The sequence below is a fragment of the Hydractinia symbiolongicarpus genome, chromosome 8 (assembly GCF_029227915.1).
Source record: "Hydractinia symbiolongicarpus strain clone_291-10 chromosome 8, HSymV2.1, whole genome shotgun sequence".
Lineage (NCBI taxonomy): Eukaryota > Metazoa > Cnidaria > Hydrozoa > Anthoathecata > Hydractiniidae > Hydractinia > Hydractinia symbiolongicarpus.
This window is the reverse complement of record NC_079882.1, coordinates 26191779-26219309: the sequence shown is the minus strand read 5'-3', so window position 1 is coordinate 26219309 and position 27531 is coordinate 26191779. Positions and strand designations below refer to the sequence as shown.

At 35.0% G+C, this 27531-nt stretch overlaps 2 protein-coding genes across 2 annotated transcripts; one reads left to right on the top strand and one right to left on the bottom strand.

Annotated features, from left to right (window-relative positions):
- Positions 1–460: 460 nt before the first annotated feature.
- LOC130654158 (uncharacterized) lies at positions 461–14279 on the bottom strand. Its single transcript, XM_057456697.1, has 8 exons — positions 14120–14279; positions 6421–6732; positions 5678–5726; positions 4699–5603; positions 4481–4582; positions 4347–4403; positions 1994–2079; positions 461–779 (listed from the first exon to the last, which is right to left on the bottom strand). The coding sequence occupies exons 2-8, from the start codon at positions 6724–6726 to the stop codon at positions 722–724; spliced, it is 1563 nt and encodes a 520-aa protein (XP_057312680.1). The 5' UTR covers positions 6727–6732; positions 14120–14279; the 3' UTR covers positions 461–721.
- Positions 14280–19203: 4924 nt separating this feature from the next.
- LOC130654164 (NADH dehydrogenase [ubiquinone] 1 alpha subcomplex subunit 2-like) lies at positions 19204–27033 on the top strand. The gene is made up of 3 exons (XM_057456702.1): positions 19204–19362; positions 25483–25589; positions 26886–27033. The coding sequence occupies exons 1-3, from the start codon at positions 19265–19267 to the stop codon at positions 26972–26974; spliced, it is 294 nt and encodes a 97-aa protein (XP_057312685.1). The 5' UTR covers positions 19204–19264; the 3' UTR covers positions 26975–27033.
- Positions 27034–27531: the final 498 nt, after the last annotated feature.

Genomic DNA, 27531 nt, shown 5'->3' with positions numbered 1-27531 from the left:
AAATCCGGTTCAATTTTGTGAACAGGGAGGCTTTTGTTTGATTATGGGGACAGTAAAAAGATTTTCCAGTGATACTATACCGGGTTAAATTTAAAAAATGACACCATTTTTTGCATTCGAATTCACATTTGGTCAGTTTCTATCCATGGAATTCTTTTGGACAAGCTGCTGCGATGCAGGCAAAAAAAGTGTGAAGTCTCTGATATAAAAGAGCTGAAAAAAAGGCTTTTCGAGCGAGTTTGATATGAAAATTTAATAATTCGTGTCGTTTGACATTACTGCATATGACGTAATTTTGTCACTTTCACTTGTTCCGCACCGGCCAAAATTAACATAATTCTCTTCAGCAGACACACTGTTGAGAAAAAAAAGGCTGGATCAAAAAAAAAATTTCTAATTGGAATATAAAAAAACCAAACAGGACAGGTATTCAGCTTGTTCGGAAGAAAAAAGATAAAAGTTGCATAAAAAGAATTTATTTATTTTAATATACATCAATTTATTCAACAAAATATAAACAAAACTTAACAAATTTCAAAGTATAAAAAACCTCACAAGACGGTGGAGTGCTGTTGATTACAAATAAAAATATTTCAGCCAAATAATAAACTATATCCGTAAATGTTCGGAAATCAAACAAAAAAAAAGTTAACCATAACAACAAACAACAACTTTGTTGCAAAGTTCATTCCGGAGTACTTTAAGTAAGTCAACTTCCATCCTAGAAATTTTTTCCCAAGCAATCGCCTAGTAAACAGGGAAGCACGGAACGATTTATTCTAAAATAGAAAATGTTACACAGTGAACTCTCACAAATCCAACACTATGAGAGACTAGGGGCACATATGGGTGAAAAAAATTAAGTCGAATTAAAACTACTTCCTCTTTTAAAATATTAAACCTAGCGTGCAAGTATCTAATTTTATGGAGATGGAAGACAAAATGGAAGTCTTTAACACATTAAATATATTCAGATAGACACATTTCTTAGTCTGCGTCAAGAAAATGATTAAAGCGAAAGAAATTTAACTTTATCTTTCGATTTTATTAAAAAGTAAAAATGTCCTAGGCATTAGGCACAGGGAGGGAGGCTAAAAATATTTCCAGATATAAAAAACAAACTTGGGGCAAAATGGTTCGAAATATTCGAATTATCCGAAGTTCGGGTTAGTGCATAATTTCACAAGAAAGTGGTGATAAGGTTCGAGTTATCCGAAGTTCGAGTTACAGGGAGTCAACAATAATAAACAAATGACAAACAAGTTCATTTGGTTTTTCCCTCGAAATAGAAAGTTGTCCTGAAATGTCCCTTTTATTCCACTCGTGACTATTACTTTCGTTCTCAGATTTGCCACAATATGTTCCTATTTATTTATAGTAGACATGGAAACTAAGTTGTGTGTGACTATCATTATGAAAAGTGGTTTAAGTAGTACTCGTGGTGTGGTCACGAGAACGATAAAAACAAATCATGAGAAATAATCAGATTAAAAAAACAAATACGATGGACGCCAAAAGGCCTGCTCAATATCATAATTAAAAAAAACTGACACTCATAAGATTGATATATTTCGAGATCTATTAAATCAATTAATCTGTCTATCACGTTTTAAAAACATGCGAGCAGCATATGACATACGGATAGAAAAGGCTTTAATCAACATTTGGATCAAATAACTATTTATTTTAGTATTAATAAAAACTGAGTTGTTCTATTTTTGTGAGTGTACAAAATTGTGATCACACTGTTGTTTCATCTGCAACATGCAATGTCTGAACTTGTAGAACTTTTTCAACTTTTATGTTTGATGCGTATTTTATGACTATTTGAGTGGTTTTGATAAAAAGCAGTTTGGATGACAATATTGTGACGCGTTTCTGTTTTTAGTGTTTTATGACTGGCCTCTTTCTGAGGGCAGAAATTAACTAGGTGAGCAGGTAAAAAAACACAGGAAGAGAGGACAGAACATTCAATAATCGGTGAAATAATTACTTGTGAAATGCGATTAGATCTTCCAGCGCGGAAAACATTTTTTCCGTATTTTCGATATACATCATGTTACTGTCGGTATAAGTTATCTAAAATAAAGACGTGAATTTCTCTGTACACTACTTCAATGGGATAAATTTTCGCGGGGATTTAACTTTCGCGTTTGTACTCTTCCGCGAAATTTTAGCATTTCGCGGGGACGTTTTTTTGCGGATGAGGGATGTTTTAATCTTTTGTGGGAACTTAATTTCGCGGATGAGGTCATAACAGCAATTTTTAAAAAAATAAGTTATTAAAAGGGTTCGGGGCCGAATGACACTGTCTCATCGACCCTCGTTACACCTGTTATTTCTACACCGACCGAGACAAAATGTAGTTTTGCATTTTAGTTCAAAGCTCTTTCAACACAACTATAACGTCAGGTAGAACATATCAACTATGGGTAGAATAAACACAACTAGATAAAAAACGAAACGATTGAATTCAAAAAAGGTGATTTTTCATCCGTTACATCCACTACTACTATTTCACTTCGTGGGGGATGTAAGGAACTTTCAATTGTTCATCCGAAGGCTGGAAAGAGAACTCAATTTCGGTTGATCATCTACATTAGAAGCTGGGAGCAAAGGATCGATATCCTTAAAAGAAACCTTTGTCAATTTTCTCTTATCTTTTCATCTTCAGTACTCGGTTGAAAAATTAAGCCTACAAAAAAGAAAGCCTCAGGGACTTTAAAAACAAAGAAAAACTAAAATTTAAAATTTCGATCGAGCAATTTTTCAAAACTTTCGCGGGGACAAATTTTCGCGGATGGTCTGATTCCAAATTTTCGAAGGGACATATTTTCGCGGTAGTACCCAAATCCGCGAAATGCGTGAAATTTAATCCGCGCGAAAATTTATCCCATTAAAGTAGTTTTTCAACAACTTCGAAAATCACATGAGACAGTAAATAAACTGAAAATTAAATAAATATTTTGTTGGTTACCTAACCCGAACCAATCGTAACAATCTATTTAATAACAACCCAAAAACCAAGGGCTTACAAAAAAGTAAAGAGAAAACATTTGACGTACAAACAGTCTGTGAAACATTTAGAGAATACTTTTTTGAGAATACATTTTGGCGAAAAGAAAATATAGCAGATATTGCGTTCGCGACAAACATTTTTCGCTCTCCGACAATTATAAAAAGAATGTTCGGTAAAAAAATAGGGTTTTATAAGAGAATTTTTGATTTGATGGCTGTTAAAAATAAAGCCATTGCCCGGTTTAAAAAAAAATTCCTGCCAATTATTATTTTGGTCTTCTGCCAAATTTAATATTTTTTCGTCAGCCCTCAAATCAACTTCCACTAATTTCACTAAATTTACTTTCCATCAATTTTCTTTCCGCAAAAAATTCTTTTCCTAAGGTAGGAAGTATTTTGAACTGATTTGTTGCCCACATAATTTATAGTAGCCTATGTGCTTGTAATTTCATGGATTGTCGATTCTTTCTACATTTTCTAAACATTTGACACTATTGGGGGTAAAATGAAGTCCTCGCTGTCCACAACGTCTGACACAGTCATAGTTATGACACAAAAGTAGGTACAATTGTAGTATGAGAAAAAAAGAAAAAATCATTTTTTCGTAAATTATTTTTTTGCTTGCGTTAGTTTGACTGCATCAGAAATTATAAAATCAGGGAAAAAAATTATTTATTAAAACCGAGTTTGGTAACGTTCTCAGCAATATTTTGCTATTCTATTTTGAATTTCTGTTTATAAATTGTTTATAACATATCTTCCGATTTTTGTGATTAAAATGGATGAGTACTAGCAAAATCCAGGCACTTTATGTCTTCCCTTCGACACCACCACCATATGCCCTCAATAAGCGGAAGAAAGGGGGATTAAATCTAAACATTGGTTTGACGTGTGCACTTCTCGATTTGTTAGACATCCAAAAGAGCAATCTCAAAACATTACATATTTCTAGCAAAAAAAAATAACTACAGCCTGTCAATCCTTTGAAATTTGATGCTACTCGTCAAAACTTCTATTCTACTTAGTTACGGAAAAGTATTAGACATGAACAATGCTAACCATATTAGCCAGGACTTTAAAAATAAATTCATCATTTAATTAATTAGCGTAGGTCAAATTGAGAAGGCAGAAAATGAACGCTAAAAAGAGGAATATATACTGATAGGTATACTTTAGTAGAAAATACTTTTAATTTATTTTAAGATTTCTTCCTTGAGTAATTTATATCGTTACATCATTCGTAGGAAGTAGTTAGTGCACTTAGTTACTGCTATCGAATGAAGTAAGTACTTTAAAACAAATGATATCTCTTTACACAAATTAATTACCTTGAAATAAAACAAACTTGCGCTGTTCTCTATCGATTTGCAATACAACGTTAATACCTAAAAAGACGGATAATTCTTAGACAAATACCTTTTGTGAACAATTACTGTGAAGAAGAAATAGCTGTGAAATATACCTTGCAATTTGGTGTTGAGGTCGAATTTCGAATGAGAAAGGTACCGTTACGTTGGTCTTCTGGAAGTTTCAACACACAATCAGCCAAATAGTCATCAAAATCCTATACAAACAAAAGTCGTATTCGAGCAACTAACTTGTATTAGTTCGCGTTTCGCGAGAAATTCAACGTTACGTTTTGCAGCCTTATCGGACTGAAAAAAATAGTGGTAGAGCTACCTGTCTGGAAATCATATTTTTATTTGGTGTGGCTGATAAAATTCTGTTCTTCTCACAATCATCCAACAATCGATCAGGATTGGCTGGAATGTCTGCTAAGTTACTTTTATTTAACGAATCATCTATTTGACTATCATTACGATCATTTGTTTTTACTGGTATTTGTATATTTTCATTTATATTAGCGTTAATTTCATCTGATCTTTGCTTTGTTAAGTCATTATTTATATTAGAATCTACTGTAGTTGTTTCAGGGTCTAAATCTATAAGAGGTTTGCTAATATCATCACTATTAGAACCAACTGCGTTGGCAGCCTTGTTTGCGTTATATCCTTCTGTGCTCGAAGGTTTTTCTGTCCTATTACAACTGAAAGAAGAATTTGTAGAACTAAGGCTAGTCCCTTGGTTAGTTCTTTGGTCTAATAAACCAACATTTTGTTTTTCATCTTGAGAGGTCACGGCGGTATAAGCGGGTGGAAGGCCGTCATTTTTATGCTTAATATAAATTGGTGAGCCTGTTGAGGATGACGTTGACAGCACACTTGGACGAAATGAATTGACTTCATTGTGTTCTTTAAAATCATTTAAGCTGTTGTGTGAGTTTTTATTAATTCCATGTAAAGAATTATTATCTTGCAAATTTGAATTTGAATTGTGGCTTTCATGTAAATATTGTCTGGTATCCCTGAGCATGGAAGTCACAATTGGAGCACTGCTAGATAAGTGCAATATAAATGGTTGATTAGGATCTAAAGGAGGTACCAATTGTGCTTGTTGCTGAGCAGGTATGTTAGATATTGCATTTTGTTGAGTAGTTGGGATATCCTGATAAAGAGTACTTGTGGAGCCAGGAAGTGATGCTTCATCAAAAGTACCATACGCTGGATATGGAAAGTATAATTTACCTAAATTAAGATATTTTAATTTTATTCTCCGTGCCAAGATTCGACATAAAAGTAACTCGTAACTGCATGCTTACCTCCAATTCGTTTTGGTTGATGATGATGTACATCTGGTTCATGTGTTTCCTGAAAATTAACAAAAAGAGGTATAGTAACAAAAAATAGGTTGTAACAAAAAAAGAAATAGCAAATATATCAACATCCTTCTGGTATAAAGTCAATGAATAAATATATACAAAGGCTATCCAGGAGAGTCACAAGGTGCAGCATTTGTAGCACGTGTAAACTGCATTGTGGCATTAGGGCTGTTGTTTTTTCAACAAAAAATTGTCGTACTCCGCCTATTTTTCTTCCTTTTTTTAATATTTAGTTTATAATTTGTTTTAGCGTCTTTTGTTTGTCAATATGTTAAAAACCCAATATCAGTAAAAAAACCAAACAGTAAGTATTGGTTTTCGCTGTTATAACTGAGTTTGCCTATTACATCACAGGCTATTACTTTACTGTTGTTTAACATGACTCTTCTAAACATCGCCTTTTGAGAAAGTTCAATAGTTCTAGGAAGGTTATGCATACTGTACAATTATTTTTGACATAAGAAAAAACTCTTTTTAAAAGCAAAACTTTTAAGCTATCATTGCACAAAGAAAGTGTTGTTAGTTGTGGAAAAACTAGTTGCACCAGAAAAAATTGTTCACTGTTCATATTTTGTGCATTGCTTTTTAGTGCATCCATGACAAAAAGTGATTTTGACCGCCACTTCACACAAGTACAAAATACAATAATTTAAAAAATCTGACATACAAAAAGTTTAACCTACATCTTCTGGGAACGTGTGAAGATCTCGTCCATTTTGTTCAGGATACACAGATGAGTAAGATGTTTGTCTGCTGTATTCTGGTATGTGGTGTAATTTAGAATGTTTGTGATTGTATTTGATGCAGCAATAGATGATGAGAAGTAGAGGTAAGAGTAGTGCCACCACAGAACAAATTGCAAACAACCCAAACGCCCAGTCACTATACTCACACTTCCAGGTATCACTATCACGTAAATATACCAACGTTGTTAAATCAGCACATATCACATTTACTGAAGTACCATTTTTGCCTATAATCTTAGGCATTTTTTTCTAAATAGAAATACCATTATTTAAAGAATGAAAAAATATTTGTTTTAAACAGGAAAACATTTTTTAAAATTAAATATATATTATTATGATCGAAGATTGAACTGGCTGGGGCACTTAAAAAGAATGGAGGAGGATAATTGGGTAAGAAAGTGTAGAGACTTGATAGTTCCTGGGGCAAAGCCCAGAGGCAGACCGAGAAAGACTTGGCAGGAGGTTATAAGGACAGACTTGATACAGAGGAAGTTGAGTTTAGATCTAACACAGTCTAGATCAGATTGGAAGAGGGTCATTAATATACCCCGTCCAACCCATGCTAGCATGGAAAACGGACATTAAGCCGAGAATGATGATGATGATGATGATGATGATGATGATGATGATGAACTCTTCTAGAGCTCCTAGATTTTCAAAAGTGCACAGATATTTAAATGAAAACAAATCTATTATACAAACAACCCTTCTTACATGCTCAAATAAACATCAAGGGTAAAATCTACACTAATATTTAATATTTAAGATTTACGCTAGAATTACATCATCCACCCACTAAATGAAATTTTTAAAAGGAACCTTCTAAAAATCAAGCAGTCATTAAATTCTTTTTTAACCTTGTTTCCAAATCTACATGTTGCTTTGGAAGACTTGCAATGTTCTATGGGAACATTAGGTATTATAACTTTTTGCATGCTGCATATTCAAGGATTTCTCCAAGCTTTTCGTTGGTCATAAATTTCAAAGTTTTAAGACTTTTTTTAGGACCTAAGATGTAGAACCATAATTGTTTAGAACCATAACAAATGTTGGATGATGTTTTTACTCCATTCTCCATGCTTAGTTTTGTCATAGATTGGTTAATTTACTGGTTCGTCTTTACATTTAATATTGTGTTCAGAGCAGAAAAAAAAACTCAAAAATTGCAATTTAAAAGATTTTAATATTATTATTGAACTTGAAATTACTATTTATTCAAATTTCAGAAATATTTGTTTCCCAATAACTGAAGTGGTAAAAATAAAGAATTTATGTTGACAGTTTTTTCGGCAGAAAAAATGTTTTTGTATTCTTTATTGGTTGTTGCCATGCAGTCAGTTACAGGTGGCGTACTGATCTGGTTAGTTTGCCGATCCATCATCTTTTAATTATATGGAAAAATTAGGTCATGCGTATTCTTCAAAACATCTTGGGTGATGTACTTCATTCCCTAAATACTACAACAGAAACAATTTCTATCAGAGTGAAGATGACAAAACTAGTGAGCTTTTTTAACACTAGTGCTATGCAGGCTGTGGCTAGAAACTATCATGCAATGACTCACTCCCATATATGAAAGAGGCTTCTGATCAATAACACACATATATGAGAATGTGTCCAGCATTGTATTGCACAATAACATGCAGTTGCAATGGCATGCAGTTGCATTGGCATTGTCAATCTTTGTTATTCCATGGGACCTCGTCAAGGTTGAGGCTGACACAATCTAGCAAATACCATAAATACAAGACAAGAGTAATTTGCTTTGTAATGAAAACAAGATTAGTTATGAGCAAATTTCTGGATGCTTGTTGTTTACATGCAAGTTCAAGGAATGTATCAACAAAATGTTCACTTTTGCAGCTTTTATATAGCAGTTTCACATAATCGTTGTTAACGTAGTTATAAAGAGAAACTGAGTATACAGTCTATTAACTCTCAGTGGCACTTCATATTACTCTGATCAGTTTAAAAAATTAAAATTAGCTTGCTGGTAACTAGCCAGTTAAGCTACAACCCTGGAAAACATATATGAATTTCATTTTGAGCTTTCCATTCCCTAAAACCAATGTTGAATACTAAATATGCTTGGCTGATGCTAACAGAAGAACCCCAGAAACCAAGAGTTCAAAAGAAAAGTAACATTGACTTGAACATGCTGGATTTTCTTAGAGCATTTTCACAAGTATTCTTTGCAAAGTTGTAGCTATAGCTTAGCTGCATAAATAATCAACAAATCATTTTTTAACATTTGTTGCGTAAAATGATATTCAAGATACATGGCTAGCCTTACAAATATTGAGCGGTATACCCTGTCTATTATTTCCAGGAGCGGCCGTGGCTTAGATGGAGGGTCCTAGAGTATTTACACAGACCCAATTAGGGCCCACGCTCTACTAGACAACTCCCGGCAACATCCAACGACCCACACAGCGAGCCATCTCCCCAATTTCCCTCACATGGCTTGGGTTAACCCAAGCCATGTGTAAATAAAAGAATGTCTGGATTGCAGCTGTAAATGTGCTTAATTTTGGCAAAAAAATTTGTTTTTGACCTCACCAAAAATTTCACCTTGTTTTCACTTGTTAAAGTTCGACATGGCAAGCATTTTGCGGAGAAAATTTTACACAAATTTTTTTTCTATGCAGTATGTTAGTAACTTTATTGTGTTTTTTTTAAAGCAGAAACTTTTAAATTGTTTTGTGAAGTGATCAACTCAAAGAAAAATTTGTTTTCGACCGAGTAAAACCACTGGATAATTTATATACCAAGATAGTAACTCTCTGAAAATAAAATTTAAGAATTAAGATATCATCCCTTTTGTCAACCTTACATTAAATAATTTTTTTACCAAATACAATCTATGATAGAGGCCTATAATGTGACACAAATAAGCGTTCTAAGGAAAGTTTAAAACCAACTTTTGCCACCAAGTCAAATTAGTATCCTAATTCTGAAATCACAAATGTGTAAAATGTGAGTTATAAATACTTCTAAAATTACTCTCATTTGGAAAAAAAATAAACAGGGTAAGGCACCCACAAGGTCAGCTCAACTACAGTCCCGATCGCGAGTAACTATACGACTACGGGTACATTAAATGCCGAGTAAAGTGCAAGACGAGTACAAGTAATCGGCGAGTATACTACTCCATACCCTCGAGTATAGCCTCTTGCGCATACGAGTACAGTAAGTGAATGATTTGTGAGTGTGTGTGCGAGTATAAGTTAAAAAAAGGGAATTCGTTGTAGCATAATTTTTATCGATAGCTCACATTTGTCTTCTACCTTACACATTGTGAAAACTTTTACTTCGTATTTGAGTCGTAAGAAATAACATTTTATTTTACATATTTTTTTTTATGTTGCAACAAATTTTCTTTAGTTTACATAAAAATGTATACGTTGCTGTAATGGCTCTTTTATAACTATCTAGTTAATTTCTCTCCGACGAGGAAACCCTTTGCTTTTTAAATCTGTTATCTAAATGCTTTCTTCTCCTAGCTAAAAGTTTTGTTGCTACATTCAAACATTATTACTTTTTCTTCGCAAGCATGAATTAAACAATGAACTCTGGAGACTAAATTAAGCCAATCGCATTTAATTTAATTGTTTTGTAAGTAACCATAAGTAAAAATGTGCCCAGCAGGGAAATCTTGGATCAAGTGAGAATGATGTGCACCCAAATTTTGAGTGAGTTCCCTAAAGTATAAGTAGCTTTCAAGTCTATTGTGTAGCTATCAGCATTTCACCATTTTGAAAGTTTAAAGGAGCATTTCAGCACTAAATTTCAGCACTAAATTTTGTTTCTATGAAGTTTTATGTTCTTATATGAAAAATATTATATTAAAAAATAACGTGTATCAAGGATATGCATCTTAGTTAAAATGAATAAAAATAAACAAAATAATGAATTTTTACAGATCGTTTCTTTCCCATGCTTTTATAATTTTATTATCCATTCTCATCTTACCAATCATAGTGTGCATAATAAAATTTTCAGAAGTGACGTTGGTTTGTTTGCTTTTTTGTTCAGAAGCAAAAGAGTTCGCTTGAAAGTTCTGGCTATCATAATTAGCTTGTGTTGGTGCGCGCTTTCCCGCAGGTGAGTATAATATAACGCGAATCAGTTTAGACTCGTCTGGCTCTTGGGAGTGTCAGGTCCCTGTGGCATGGTTCCAAATAGGACTGCTGATTCGATCGTAAATCAACAAAACGCCAGGGCTTAAAGTGTTAGCATGTAATCTCAATGCCAGCTTCAACTCACTATTGAACATAGAAAACTAACGAACGTAGAAAATAACACTGTAAAAATAGTGTTTTCAATAAATCCAACACCAACATAAAAGCATATTAGCTGTAAGTGCATTCTCCGCCAGTTTCTCGATTAATTATATCGTTTGCCTTTCGAGCATGCTAGCGAGTACTGTGTGAGTACAGTAGCAAAAATGTGCAAGTATTTTTGACGTACTCGTACGCGCATTATACTCGTTGCGTACTCGTGGAATACCCACGGAAGAAATTACTTGTACCCGTAGTTTAATCGGTACTGTACTATTTTATCATATCACCAAATGTTAATAACAATCTGTATGAAAAATTAATTTTGCAAATATTGCAAGTAAACAAACCATATCTGCACTACTTCGCTGCAAACTAAAAATTTGACCATAACTAATCTCGTTGTCATGTTTTTCGGTATTTTGGTACGTATATTCCAGTGAATGAAAATGGAACTGGAAATAGGTCTATTAAGATGAGAATGTATAAGAATAAGCATATCAGGCAAAACAGGCAACTTGGGTTGTGCACGGGTACCAAGAGTATACTGTATGCCCTTTAAGACTGTTATTAAAACCAAGTTGCATTGTGAGATGGGTTTCCCAAGAGTGCAGTCTTTTTCAGGAGAGACGTGCAATCGCACATGCACGCCTTGACACACACCTAAATCGTTTAAGGCATGTTATTAACGCCTGAAAAATAATTTTTGGAGACTCGTCAGACAAAACGTTCCATAGATTTCTGTCTTGGTCGGACACTTTTAGATCTCAGAAATTATTGAATAGTCTTGGTCCTTTTAATCCACGAGGAAGCCTATTCATAGGCAACCTGACCATCCTAGCTAATTCAACGACTCCTAACTTAGTTAAAAGAACTACGTAGACATAAATCTCTATTGTCTGGCCCCTTCGTCGTTGGTAACCAGGTTTTACACAAGAAATCCAGCCATGCGGCTTTTAACTAATGCAGAGGTGAACGCCGACAGAGCACGGGTGAAAGAAGTATGCAAAACTCCACTTACAGGCGGAATAGACATTTTATCATGGATTTAATTGTACATAATTTCTTCGTTTGGCAAAACAATTGGAAACCATAGCAGGTCCGAATTTAATGGATTTTATGCCTCTAAAAATGAAACCCTTTTTTCTGTAAAAATTTTGTTAAAGTGAAGCTGAACTTACTGAATGAATTTTGAAGTTTTATTTAAGCCACAGGGATAAAGATTTTTTTTTAATTTGAAAACAAAGCATATTTTTGCCTATTTGCTTATGATGACCTGAAAAATAAACAATAAATATAAAATGACAGTATAGTCATGCATACTATTTCAGACATGTAGAAAAGGAAGTCAAAATTGAGAGAGGCACTATACCAGTAGACACTCAATCATCGTGTTTGGGGTTCACGATTCAAAATGTCCCCCATTATCAGCAGTTACATTATCTATTCCCGCAACATGAAATGCTTTTTGCCATAAGTTGAATGTTATTGACAACCTGGTTATTTCCGGTTTGGGGCTTCCAGATTCCGAACCTGACATCCTCCCCCTTTCCTCAAACTCAAGTGTAATTAACATGAATCAAGAGACAAATACTTACATAGCATGATGTTATCCTTGCTGTTGCTTCACAACAGTAACAATTAACATGAAAGTTAAAGAAGCTTATTCCTAATAATGAACTTTGTGTACTGTTGTGCTCAGATTGCAAAACTGGCCTGTTTATAAACAGGACGGCCAGATTATGTACGGCCCGAGTATGTTTTTTTTGCCCTGATTATATTGTGGTGACTGGATTATTAATGCTGGATATAATGGCTTGCCAGGCAGGCTGTGATTGGCTTTTTCTTCGAATTTTTGTTAAAGAAACATTGACGAATCATTGTCACAGAATGATAGATTTCTCTGCAAGATAAAACACCATTGAAAACTTCAAAAGAAGAAAAGTTTTGATGTAATTTTTCTCTGAAAGATAGAACACTAAAACTAGGCATGTCGAAGGAAAAAAAAGTCTTGACATAATTTTTCTCTGCAGGATAAAACACCATTGAAAACTTGATACAGCGAAAAAAAGTCTTGACGTAAATAGCGAATGCCAAAACTTAGTTTCCACGAAATTTTGTTTCATTTGAGAACAACAACAACTTTGCTACCAGGACTATTTGCTTGTCACAAATGATATGATAGCCATTTAGCCCAGACTATGTTCATTCTATAAGTGAGGAATAACGTAAATGTGTCACACATAAGCCGGCCTGCTTGATTATGTTCGTTTTATAGGTAACAAATAATATTTTTAATTGTTGTACATAAGTGCCAAATAATATTTTATAACTGTTGTACAATTTGCCGCCCTGTCCTGATTATGTTGCCCGCTTATGTATTTTCTGCCCTGTTTATAAAGAGGGCATGCTGCCATACATAATCCGGGCGGCGCTCGTAATCCGAACAAAACAATACTCCTTAGTCAACAGGACAAAGGCATGATACAGTTGTGAATTTAGTACTGTCATATGAAGGTCATCTTTGTATACCAATTAACCAAGTTACAAGTCACAATAATAGCTTGCAATTTACGTAATAATGTGACATGACATACACTAACAAAAGCTTTGCTTAAATTGATTAGCACAACTCCCACTATTGCACCTACAGTCACCTGTGTTCTGTTTTATTCGAAAAATTCAGTTTTTTTTTGAAACCCTGATGTCTGTTTTGGCAGTTTGTGTTACACTATAATAGCTACCTACTAAAAACCATGATAGATAGATAGATGTGCATATTTTACATGGCTAGCCTCACAAATATCGAGGGATATACCCTGTCTATTATTTCCAGGCGGGGCCATGGCTTAGATGGAGAGTCCTAGAGTATTTAATGCTCATTTTGAGCGACGCAGACTCAATTAGGGTCCGCGCTCTACTAGACAACTCCTGGCAACATTCAACGGCCCACACAGTGTGCCATCTTCCCAATTTCCCTCACATGGCTTGGGTTAACCCGGGGCTATGGTAACATTCACTCGCCCATGTTGAATCGCCGTCAAGAGGAATCGAACCCCGGTCTCCCGCACAGAGTACGAGAGCTATAACCACTAATCTACGGCGCCACAAATGCTTGTCAAGGATTGAGGTAATGCCCTTTTGAGGTAACACCCTTTTTTTCGAGGTAAGTGAAGAAAACATATGGGTCAGTAGCTCTTACACTCAGATTTACTTCTCTTTTTATGGACACAACAGACTTTGAAAGGATCTTTTTTGTCCTAAAACTTGATTTTGCAATGTAGCTAGCTAATGATGTATTGAATACCATTTCATTTAAAATACTTTTAACAACTGCTACCTCTATCATTGCCTACCTATGTTAGCTAAACCACCAAACATTCGTTCTATGATTACAACATACTTGCTTGCTGTCGTGAAACTACAAAACAAGGTACATAGCTATAGCTAGATTTGTGCAAATATAACTTGGTCAAAAATTACTAAAAAAATCTTGTGACGTTCGTTCAAAACATGTCTTTTGGCTGATTCTGTATTAATTTTTATTGATCGCCAACGGAAGAGTAGCCTGCCCACCCAGCAGCCGCCCCAGACCGTTTTTTCGGACGGGTGGGATTCCGGGGTGGTAGGCTTTTGCAACCTCTCAATGGAGCTGCGCTTATTATTATATTGACAAATCTAACGGATAAGTTTGTCTTTGGTTGAGTCTGTTGTAGTAGAAGGTTGATAAACGCTAATAAGTCGAAGGTTGCATGCAGCTAACTCTCCAATGGAAACCGCCCTACCTGCTTAATCTTTTATCTGAGGTGAGGATGACATTATTTTATTCAAGCGTGGAGATTCAATTTAAAATTGACAGACACGCAACTCAATTTTTTTCATCGTAAACAACAAAAATAACATGTACAAAATAATATTTTACGCCTGAATTTGGAGCCTTGACATGTGCAAACGTGGTAAGCAGTTTGAATGTAAATCCACCATATATACCGTCACAAGAAGTGCACGTGCGCTTATTCATCTAAAAACCTTGATCTCACGACAAGTTGCCCCTTTTATATATTTGACAGCAAGACGATAAGCGAACCGACAGTATGAGGTCAAAAGCCCTGGTGGACAAAGCTGACGTCTGGACAATTATTCCCTCTTCCACGGTATTAGATTTTTAAGCGTCAAATCTTTCCGATCTTAAAAGTGTTTTTGCATCGAATATGATGCACCAATGACAAAGTCGGTAGAGCAATCATGCAAAGACATTGACAGTGGGTCCCAACTCGATTCATCTTCATTCTTGGGGCTTGCCGACCATGTAACGACGTAATCCATTTTAAGCGTGTATAATACATTGCGAAACAACTATTCTACTTCGAGGAGTTAGGCAAACGGAGAAGCTTCAAGATCAAAAGTGAACATTATCTATAGACAAAAAAAACAGATCCGTCCGACAGCCAAAAATCATCATTAATTTATCTCATTCAAGATGAGGTCTCTTTGTAGTCTGTTCAATTTTAATAATATATTTTTTAATCGATCGATTCGGAGATTCTCCTCTCAGTCTATATACAACGTGGGTTATATTGAAATATATTTATTTCAACTCGGCAGCATATCAGATACAACATCAATTTCATTATGTTATATGCAGCTTGATCCTTCGTGGCCAAACGTTTTATATGCGACATCCCATACAGCCATGGAAGGCTAATGCAGTTTTTTAACCAATACGAGACTCACAGCAAATAAGTGGGGATAGTAAAATTCGTCGATGGCAGAATCACTGCGAAGACTTAACTCGTGCAATTCCTCCACCTAAATAATAAATAGTTTTAAAAATCACTACTCTTATTACATTGTTTGTTACAATGGATCCAATTCTATGTCTATCTCATTTTTAAAACTGCCCACTATCCAAAACAGTTGTAAGCAAGGCCTGCTCCATCGGTTGTCAGCGACTATTTTTGACATCCTTAAAGAATCCGGTGATGATAGAGTGCGCAGAGCCCACTTATCTTCCATCGAAAGTTTCTCATCATTATCGCAAAGTTTTGCAAGAAAAAAAAATATAACAATGAATATGTCGTTTATGCGGAGAAATGATGAGAATAGAATTCGACAGCGTGTAGTAGTAACCCCTGCAGAGAGATTGGTTTTCACCATTTGATTTCTCGCAACAGCTGAAAGTTTTCATTCTTTAAGTTTTTAATTTCGCATGTCAGAAAGGACTTTATCATATATTGTATCTTACATCGCCAAGGAATATATAATTATCTTCGCGAAAATGGCTGAATTTATCCATGATTGAATTTATTAAAATTTTTAGGTGCAATTGATGGAAAACACATCCAGATAAGATCTCCCTCTGATACTGGATTTAAATATTTCAATTTACAAAAAAGCATTTATCATTTTCTTGGCTACTGCTGGACCTAAGTGTATTTGTGCAGATATAAGCTGCAATAGTCGTATGAACGTTCGGGTATGTGGAATGATTTACAAAAAAAGATTAAGGATGATGAGTTGAGAAATCCTGCGCCACTGCCTTACCTACGCCACTGCCTTAAGGATGGATTAAGATATCGTACGTGTTCTCGGAGATAATGTATTTGCACTCAAATCCCACATGATAAAGCAAAACACCCAACATATCTCAGGGAATCTGTTTGGAATTCTGGCCAATAAATGGCGCATTTTTCAACAGGTCTTGAGTTTGTCTTCGGGAAAGTATTTGGTTATACAAAACTTTCTACGGAAAAATAGTAAAAATGTATACACTCCACCTGGTTTAATAGATTATATCGTTGAAAATGGCCAATTAGTACATGGAAGCTGGCGTTAGGCGAGATAATCTAACTGTTTTTTTTTAATAACGATTCCATCACAAGTAGGGAGGAAAGCACCTAGAAGTGTACATACATTTACGGTATATTTTATGGATGAAGAAAATGTGGATTGGCAATATGAAAAAGCATGAAAAACAATTCAATTTCGTTAGTTGAATACTTGTATTACGTTTTGTTATATTATTATACTATAAGTTTCAGAATAATTACAATACAAAAGTACTCTAATTGTAGTCTTTTGAAGCATTGAAGTATACGATGATCCTTTTTGTACCTCATAGGGGTTATGTGAAGGTTGAGCAGGTTGACAATGATCAAATTGCTGATTGTACCAGAGAAACCAGCTCTTGCAAACTATTAGATTGTTAGATCAAAGATAAAGTCGTTTATCTTTTATTTGGCAATATAATAGGATGCCGCCTTTTTCCGAGGCCTCTCAAATGATCTGAAATGTACAGTACGAACTGATCCTCAATCAGGAGACTTTTGGTTAGCCTTAGCCACTCTTGATTTTGTTTTCTTTGTTCCCTCTCGTACCGTATACATAGAGATTTTTATTTATTGCTTGGATTGCGCCTAAATCGATGTCTAACTCGTTTTTTATTTCACGCTTTTTTCTTGATATCTCTTTTTGAATAGCTTCTCTTCGAAATAACCTAGAAGCAAGGTCGTTCTTCATATGTAACTGAATAAGTCTTTCCACAACTTCATCTTCCTATTTGAAACTTTTTTTTCCAGACATGGAAGCAGTTGAAGGTTCAGACGTAGCAGCTGACTCCAGTCATTTTGAAAATGTCTCTGGTATCTGCCTTGTTTTTACCATATACATTATACATTCCAACAAAAACAGTTTGCCAACATGTTGGGGTGGGTATAACAAATCGTAGAAACAAAATTGACCAACAATATTTACATTTATTAAAAAATTAAATGTTGACCAACATTTTTGTGATATCTTTTTTCTGCCAACATGTTGGCGGCTATAATAGCAAATCGAGACAACATATTGGCCAACAGATGTTTGCGAGTAATGTTTGCCAAAATTTTTCTCGATTTGCGGTCGCCTTATGGTGGTATGGGTATGGTGTTGTTGCAAATGATTTGGAAAGAATTAAAAAATGTTTGGTTGATTGATGAAGAGTAATATTATGCAGGTAGTATGGTTAGGTAGAGAATAAAAGAGACAAGAAATGTAAACACGAAAAAAGAGTAAATCCAACAATAGAAATTGTTAGTTTTTTTCCCAAGAAATGAAAAAATGCATAAAAATTAATGAGTTAAGGAAGAAATAATGGCGTTGTCTAGAGAAAGGCGCTTTGTTAAAAGCCCTTCACGCCAGCGATTGAATGAATGTACTTGCTGTTTGTTCAGAATTTATTGGCGCAGAGTTATGACTTTATCGTTACGCCAAAGAATTTAGTAATTTTTAGTCTTGTGTGTGTCTCTTTTCCTAATACCGAAAGAAGGTTGTGTCATGTCATACTGATCGCTGCCGCCATATAATTGCCCAAACATTTTTAATTTAACATACTGGGCAATAGCTCTGCACCTGATTTTTTAGCAAATAAATTTCTTCATTATCATTACTCTTTTTTTTTATCTCTGATTAATTTGAAAAGGGAAGAAAAAACATTGTGACGAAGAAAGGTTATGCAACACTGGAAACTGTTAGAGTATGTGTACTGAAGAAATAAATGTTTCGCATAACCTTTCGCGAAATTTTTTTGCAAGAAAAACTTCCACTATATCTTGAGAAATGGAAAGTGTTTGCAAGATTAACATTTGCTACCCGTGATAAATTTGCCCAGTAGACCTGGAGTACCAAGAACTCTTGCAGTCCGAGATTAATAAAAGAAAAAGAAAAGCGCCCTCGGGTCGAGGTTGCATAATGAACTTTTACCCACGGTTATAAATAAGCAATGTAACAACATCCTGGTGTTCCAGATAAAGTGGCCATATTAATGTTTTAGACCATACATACCAGCCAAATTTGACGATCCAAACCGAAGAGAAAACGGGGCCACGTCTTTAAAAAGGCAAAAATTCCTGTAGATAAAGGTGAAAACATTTAAATAAAAACACAATCTCGTCCCCAGAACTATTTTTTTACTTTTTGTAAAGTAATCCAAATATCAAAAAAAAACCCTTCAAAAGATTGAAAAAAAAACAGACTTTTTCATAAAAATATTAGTAAATAAATTTTCACAAACCAACGATTTCGAATTTCATTTCTTAACAGCCAAATGCAAATAAAAACATAAAACACGTATATAATAAAATATTTTGTTCTTTATTAAGCTTTTCGTTACATAGTAACATCGTCGGGTATATACAAAAATTAAAATTATCCACTTTATATTCCTATTAAAACATCATAATTATCAACATGCAAACACGCGTCGAGAATAAACGCATGCGAGAATAAAAAACTCCATTCCCAAGTTTTATTCCATTAAAACAAGGTGTTATTATAAACAATACAGAATTTTTGCACTAAATTTAGGAAAGTTTCGAGTCACAAAATTTTGCAAAAAAAAGGACAAAGTTAACGAATAATGCGAAGTTCGAATTGGTTTTCTCTCCGATATCCTTTGGATCGTGTTGAGTTCTTTATGAAGTGGTAACTACGTGGTAGTGTCCTACCATACGCGGATAAAGAAAATGGCGTCGAAAGCTTCACGGCTGGCAAACATCTCCCAGCATGTCAAAGAATTGAGACTGCATCTTTGTCAGAAGTCTGCTTCCAGTACTGGAACTAGGTAGATGCTCTTGAATTTAGCTAAGGCCATCTATCTATTTGGCATATAGCTAACATAAAAAGTCATCTAAGTTAGCTAGCTAGAGCTAGAATGCCATTTCGGAATTAGCGCTGCCATATTTAATTTTACAGAAAGTGGTGTAAGTTAGACTTTGACCTTCCGTTCTCAGTAGCAAAGCCTACAAACAATGCTAAAATGGAGAGGCTCTTTTAAGAGATTTACAGTTTACCTTGAGATGGTTTTCCTTATTTTTATATATCAGCATTGTATTTTACAGTCAGAGGGTAAACACCTAATTAGGCGGCATGACCTAATTAGGCGAGTCGTTTAGTTAGGCGACGTGATGTAGTTTAATTAGGCTACCCATAGTCTAACTAGGCGAACAAAAACTTTCTGTTGTAAATATGTTGAAATCATTGCGTTTCGCACTACAATTTTTATGTGAATCAAATCTGTCCACTTTGCAGATAATTTTGACCAATTATCGTCTTATTTGCATCGCGCATTGGTAACTTATGGCCCAAACCTCGTGTGGCACTATTTGTTGTTTTAAATAATGGATTTCAGCCATTCATGCTGCAGGGAAAAAATAAATATGGCGGACGAAAACGTCACCTAAATAGGTGACACGTAACCTAATTAGCTTATATATATATATATTTCATTTTAACATAATTCTTAGTTGCGCATATGGCCTAACTAGGCTACAATGAGTCGCCTAAATAGGTGGTATGCCCTAATTATTAGCCTACCCTCACCAAATTAAGTGTTTACCCTGACTGTTTTAAGCCTCTTAAACCTCAGTTGTAGCAAAATTATAGCTATAATATTCCAAAACATTCCAAATCCAAGGTGTACTGAAAATTTGGAATTACAACAAAGACGTGCCAAAATAGGCAATAAATCTCTCAAAAGAGGCTTTTCTTTTTGGTACTTCCTGTATGCTTTGTTACCGAGAAGGGTTTAAAGTACAACTTGCACCACTTGCAGGAAAATTAAAAATGGCTGCGCTAACTCTGAGAAGGTGTATTCCATAAGATCTGGGTTAAAAGTCAGGGAGAACTTTTAAGTATGCTGTTACAGTATAACTAGTACGCTACAATTAAATAAAATGTCTAATACAGCTTAAATAAGAGAATCACAGTGTAACTATGCTGTGGTAAAATTTGAATGCTAATATACAGGTCTTATTCCCTGGCCTCTGCAACCTGTAAGTAGAGAGTTACATAGATAAGTTCCATTGTTTACATTTTCAGCGGTAAGCTCTTTTGGCTTTGGCATTTGTGTGGCAAGAATAAGATAGGGACGCTGGCTAAAGCAAAGTATTATCAGTCTATTTCATCACAAAAAGGCATTATAAGGACTTTAAATGAATTCAGAAGGCATCAATCTAAAAGGGTGCCAATATGCCACAATGCCTGCATATATAAGGGCGAGTTTGGGTGACTTTCGAATTAAATTGGCAGTTGTCCTCCAAAACTGCCCACAATTTCTCGAACTCGCACATTCCCGCATTATTCCATTCCATTGACAATGGCTGATTGGGTGCGGTTTGTCAGAAAGGCTTCAACAAAGTTAAATAATTTTCCTTTGATTCCAAGTTTTTTTAAGACAATAGTAAAATCCACTTTGTCGAAGGCTTTCGCAAAGTTAAGATATACAATGTCACAATTTAGTTTTCCATCCAGAAAGTGAATCACATTATCAAAGTGGTCTACGAGTTGGCTTAGACATGATTGACCATAACGAAAACCATGTTTCAAAACTTTTGATAATATGAGATGTCAAGGCTACTAGGCGGTAATTGGATGCATCAGATTTCTTCCCCCTTTGAAATGAGGGGAATTTCACCACAGTCCATACATTTTTGCCATAACAGAAGAAGTGGTACAGATACCAATGTTTTACACTTCTTCAGAAAATTGCTGGGAAGCCATCTGGGCCTGGTGCAGAGTTGTCGGAGAGTTCATCAATTGCATTGATGATGTCTTTTTGGGAAAAATGGAGTTCTAGAATTTCTGATATGTGTTGGGGTAGGTTGATTACATGTTTTGACTCACTGAATAATACTATTTGATATTGACAGGAAAGGATTTCAGACATACCTCTGCTATGATGTGTTAATTTGTTGCTGTGATCCATAAGCGGTCCGCTTATAGATCACAGCACAATTTTTGTTCTTATTTTAGAAAACTTTTTTGTGTATGAATAAAAGTATTTAGGATTTTTTTGATAGCTTCTAAAGCTGTTTTTTCATTTTGTAGATTTCCATTTAAATAAGATTTTTGTAAATTTTTTTCAATTTCAGGAGTTCCTTGACTAGTTTTTCCTTTGCAGATTTGCTTGGGACTATAGCTGAAGACATATCGTAACATATAGCATAAAATATAGATAGTATTTCACTCACAGCTTTTTTTCGAAATTTGTTATGCCAATCATATTCGTGAAGATTGTTGTTCAGTTTTTCCCAGTCTATATCTTCTTTAAAATAATTAAGTGACATGAAAGATGTTAGGCGCTCTTCGGGGGTGTTTGAAAGCTTTGTTTTACCTTGAAGAGAGTTAGTACTTCAACAAAGCTATGATGAGATATACTGAGTAGCGTAGGAATAATTTGATAATCAAAAGACATATCAATGTTGTTCAAGAATACCAGGTCAAGAGTGTTATCATCTTTGTTTGTCGGTTTCATGATAATTTGATTCAACATCAAGTCACAACAAGTTCGTTGAGATATTTGATCATGATTTTCTCCTTGGTATTGGCCCCTGTTGATGGAGTTCCACTGAGCCAGGCAGTATGGGGTAGATTGAAATCACCGCCAAAAATTATTTCGGGGAGAGTCGCATTCTGAATACCAAGAATGCTAGTTGCCAGTACATTTGATGCAGCTTTAAAATTAGATGGAGTGTATGGGTGGCCATGGGTTTTGTCATCAGGTTGGCGGTATAAAACAGCAAGGGCAAGATTTTCTTCTTTCAAAAATAGATATAACAATTGGATTGCTTCTGAGGAATAAGTAAAAAACTCCTCACATGAGACAGCTAGATCATCTCGAACATAGATTGCTACACCACCAAATTGATGGCCCTTCTTTGCCTTTTTTCGAGCTGAGTCCATTCTGTAAAGGGTATAACCTTCGATGTACAATTCCGCATTTCTGTTTTTCTGGGGTTCTTAATATCATCATCACCATCATTCTCAGCTTACCGTCCGTTTTCCATGCTAGCATGGGTTGGACAGGGTATATTAATGAACCTCTTCCAATCTGATCTAGACTGTGTTAGATCTAAACTCAACTTCCTCTGTATCAAGTCTGTCCTTATAACCTCCTGCCAAGTCTTTCTCGGTCTGGTTCCGGGCTTTGTCCCAGGAACTATTAAGTCTCTACACTTTCTTACCCAATTATCCCACTCCATTCTTTCCAAATACCCCAGCCAATTCAATCTTCTTATCTGGATAACATCTTTAATTCTACGGATACTTAGCTCATCTGAACTCTTTCTGTCTCTGAGGCTGGCGTTACACATCCACCTAACCATTCTCATATCATTCCTTTCTAAATGGTCAAGATCTTCCTGCTTCACTATTCATGTCTCACTACCGTACAACATAACACTCCTTACACAGGCCTCATACAACCTACCTTTTAACTCAATTGACAAGACTCTGCTAGTCAACAAAGGAAGTAACTCTCTAAACTTTTTCCAAGCAGAACCTATCCTGCAAGTAACACTTCTTCCAACACCCCCTTCACTACCCAACATATCACCTAAGTAACATAACTAAGTAACATAACTAAGTAACATCAACTATTTCTAATGAGCCACTGTTGATTGAAGCTGGAAATACTCCATTCTCTATAATCTCACCTTTGCAACGCTTGCATACAAACTGAATGTCAGCTCTTAACCTTCCACCAATACTACTGCACTTCTTATGTACCCAATGCTTGCAAGTCTAAAAAAAATTTTGAGTTACTACCAACCCCTTTCCTGCAAACTCCACAGGTCACACTTGGCTGCAATGCCACTAATCATGACTTTGCTGTGTTCACCCTTAGCCCTTTCTCTTCTAGTCATTTCTTCCACTACTCAAACTTTTCAACTAATTCTTCCATCGACTCTGCTATGAGAACCAAATCATCTGCATACAATAACTCCCATGGACAACCTGTTCTGAACTCCATCGACAGCACTTCTAAGACTAGAACAAACAACAAAGGACTGAGTAGAGAACCCTGATGTACACCAACATTTGCACTAAACTCATCACTAGGTGAATCGTTAATCCTGACACGACTTCTAGCATTGCTGTACATAGACTGTACCACCGTAACTAGCCGCTCATCCACACCTAATTTTCTCATAGCCAACCAAATAACTTTACGTGGCACTTTATCAAAACCTTTCTCTAAATCTACAAAGGCAAAATAGAGATTCTTTCTCTTTCCTAAATAGTTTTCCTGAAGCTGTCTGAGTAAAAATATTGCATCTGTAGTGGCACACCCTGGAACAAAACCAAATTGCATCTTATCTATATAAATTCTTTCTCTAAGTAACTTATCAATCACTCTTTCAATAACTTTCATTACTTGATCAACCAACTTCAAACATCTATAGTTACCTCTTTCTAATGCATCACCCTTGCCCTTGTCTCATTTCACTATTACACTCGACTGCCACTCACTCGGAATAGCACCATCCTTTATAATCTGATTAGCAAGCCTTGTAATAAGCTCAACTCCAATATATCCAGATGCTTTTACCATCTCTGCAACAATACCTGATACTCCTGCAGCCATAGTGAAATTTTCAAATAAGCACCCAGTTTCTCAAAGTAGTTTTCGATTAAGCACCCCCTTTTATCAGGTGGGCGCTTATTCAAAGGGGGCGCTTAATAAGTGCTAGGCACTTTATAATTGCTGGGCGCTTATTAAACTTTGAGGTACTTACCTGGGCGCTTATTCAACGGAGCGCTTAATCGGATCATTATGGTAACCCGTTGTAGACTTTAAAAAAAATCGAAGAAATATATATATATATATTAATTTTTTGTATAAAGGTGATTACGCGCCCTTGGAATGTAATGTAGAATGTAATTGACACTGAATCCGCAGGTGTAGTGTATTTATATTGTGACAGCATATCCAAAAGATTTTCTTGACTGGTTAAGGGACTTGTTGTTGCACAAAAGAGGTTTGCCACACTAGCGGTTTTGGTTGCCCACTGACTACTACGATTTCTTACTAATTACTTTCGTATACTGTATGTGTCATGTGTTCTCACAACTCAACCAAAGCTAAAATAGAATCATTTTTTCCTCTTTAAGTCTGAAATACTCTATCATCTTTTAATGATCTATCAACAGGTGAGATTATTTGTTGTTTTCCTGGAGCCTGTGTCCACTTATACGTTTTTTTTATAGACTCAAAAACTTAAGAAAATTTTGGGAATTTTATGCCTCTGTGTGATATGTTATTGCAGTTCTTAAATCGCCATAATTTCAAAACACAACACAACCAAGTCTTTTTTCAGTCAAACATAAATTCTAACAAAGTTTTATCCTAAAAATAACAAAAGAAGTCTTTTTTCTTCTTAAAAAATAAAAGATGTCTTCAATAAAATACATAACTGTAACTTCAAATAAAAGCATGCAACTAGTTTAATTCGAGAAAGCCAAAATAGAGGAATAAAAATTAACAAAATATTTAAGAAAATTTTAGGCTATATTCAGGTATTTTGCTAGAAAATTGAGGCTCGGGTCAAAAACGGTTTTCTGTTATAAAAAGAAAACGTTTATATTTTTTTATAAAAAAAGAACTAGAGGAAAGGTTCAAGACAAATTACAGAAGAAAAGTTTTTCATAATATATCACAAGGCATAATATTCAACACTCAATAAAAGTGTCACATTTAGTTGGCGTTATATTACTCAAATAAAAGTTATCAAGATAATTCATGCTTGGAGGTTTGTTCATTGTCATTTTAAAGCCCCAAACAGAAATGTTGAATGAAGTGGATACCTGGATGTTTAAATAAGTTTATTATCTTAATTCCAGATTACGAAGTACCTAACTTCTAATTATCTTATTGTGTGAAATTATATGATTTACACTTCAGGAACTTCATTGAAAAGTATTATGTTGAAATGAAGCGAAATAATCCAACATTACCAATTCTTATACGGGAATGTAGTGGAGTTCATCCAAGGCTGATAGCAAGATATGGTAAGTTAACCTTTTTTTATTCATTACTAGTCGATAAAGCCTGTGGAAAAATCCAATGAGGCAGGATAAAAAAAACATCAGCAACCCACTAAAAAATATAAATTAGAACCTTGTTTTCACGTTGCCTCTATTGTGTAGCGGATCAACAAAATGTTTATGATCAGGCGCTTTTGATGAGCGGTTAATGAGATATAAGGGTATTTAAATATTTTGCTGACGTCAGCTGACGTCAACTTGAAACGCTGATCAAGAAAATGTATAGGATTATGTATTTGTGACAAATGGTTGCAGAGACATTGGAGTTTAAAGTTCTTTCGATGACGTCATCAACCCATCCATTTCGAAACGGACTCTGAGAGCCAGGTGTGGGAAACTTACCCCAAAATTGGTCCTAGGTGGTCCCTACTTACCCACGCGGTGAAAAATCATTGACGGCACCACCTCGTTTCCAAGTTAATTGGCCTCAAAATTTTAGGTGCACTGTAATGGCTCACAGTCTCCACAGTCTCCAGAAATCCACTTAGGCAGAAGAAAAAAAATACGTTGTTTTAATTTTTTGCTGACGTCAGCAGTGCAGATACAAAAAAGCGAAGTTTAGTTCATTCGTTGCCTGTAATGTGTAGAGGTTATTACGCTGATCAAAATAATGTATAGGACCATATGTTTTCAACAAACGCCTAAGGAGATATAAGGTTTTAAAAATTTTGATGACGTCAACAATGGCCCGTCAAAACCCGAAACATTTTTTTAGAAATTTTTAAACTTGTTGCGTTCATCGCATAGATCTTGAAACGCTGATCAAGATAATGTATAGGATAATGTACTTTTAACAAACGGTTGCAGAGATATTAGGGTTTGAAAGTTTTTTGATGACGTCATCAACCTGTCGATTCCGAAATAGATTTAAGGACCCAGGTTTGGGAAGCTTACCCAAATTGGTAATAGGTTGTTCCTAGTTACCCACGCGGTGAAAAACCATTGACGTCACCACCTCGTTTCTAAGTTATTTGGCCTCAAAGTTTTAGGTGCAATGTAATGGCTTTAATTATTTACTATATGATATTGACGTTAAATTAGTGTTATTGACTTCGCGCCGTAACGCCAGCTATGTTTAAAAAGGAAAATCAAGGAAATTTTTCCCACATTTTGTCAGGAAAAGTTAGGGAAAGAAGTTATTTAGGAATGTAATATATTAGCCTTTTGTTCCTGTATCTGGAATTTTAACTTTTTTTGCCTCAAAGGTTCTTTGTGTTCTTGAAGAAATTATTTTTTTTATCTTTATTAATCATTTTATAGAGCATGGTGTCGAGAAGAGCGTGCCATTAGCTGACCAAACTGCAGAACAAGTACTATCAAGTTTAGATACGCTAGTAAAAAACAGTTAAATACCTTTCTGTAAATAATTAGTTTTGTGTGTGTACAAAAATTAAATGAAAAAGTCGTTTATTATTGTTTTTTATTGAATGTAGATTAAAAGCAAATGCGGTTTGTTAACGTAAGTGCATTGCGAGCCGACGTGTCATGTGTCTCTTCGTCCGTCAGTGCTTTACGTTTTTAGTATTTTGATAAACTTTAGTGAAAACTATCCATGCATTTATTGGGGAAAAAAAGAAGAAAAATAACTTAAATATATCTGCCGAGTGGCATTTATGTCATATTTTCCGATATAAAGTTTTTGAAAAGAATGATAAGCATATTTACATATATCACATCAATAAATGTAATCTTATTTACACGACCAATGTGAAATATTACTTTCTTGTTAGACAAGCAAAACACATTGTAAAACGTTGTTTATGCACCAATTTAAGGATGTTTTGTTAATATTTAGCGGATTATTATACAATGTGGGAATGGGTATTAATAAACGGAGGGGCGACAGGTTTGGCTACTAAATGTGTATCAAAATTAATGCTAAGGCACACAAGTCATGTAATTTAGC

Excerpts from the sequence above, each read along its gene's own strand:
- LOC130654158 (XM_057456697.1), bottom strand. The coding sequence starts at position 6,726 with ATGCCTAAGATTATAGGCAAAAATGGTACTTCAGTAAATGTGATATGT. Across the intron at positions 2,080-4,346 it reads CAAGTTTGTTTTATTTCAAG|ATAACTTATACCGACAGTAA; the intron begins GTAATTAATTTG and ends TCTTTATTTTAG. Across the intron at positions 780-1,993 it reads GATCTAATCGCATTTCACAA|AATAAATCGTTCCGTGCTTC; the intron begins GTAATTATTTCA and ends TTTCTATTTTAG.
- LOC130654164 (XM_057456702.1), top strand. The coding sequence starts at position 19,265 with ATGGCGTCGAAAGCTTCACGGCTGGCAAACATCTCCCAGCATGTCAAA. Across the intron at positions 19,363-25,482 it reads GCTTCCAGTACTGGAACTAG|GAACTTCATTGAAAAGTATT; the intron begins GTAGATGCTCTT and ends TTTACACTTCAG. Across the intron at positions 25,590-26,885 it reads AAGGCTGATAGCAAGATATG|AGCATGGTGTCGAGAAGAGC; the intron begins GTAAGTTAACCT and ends ATCATTTTATAG.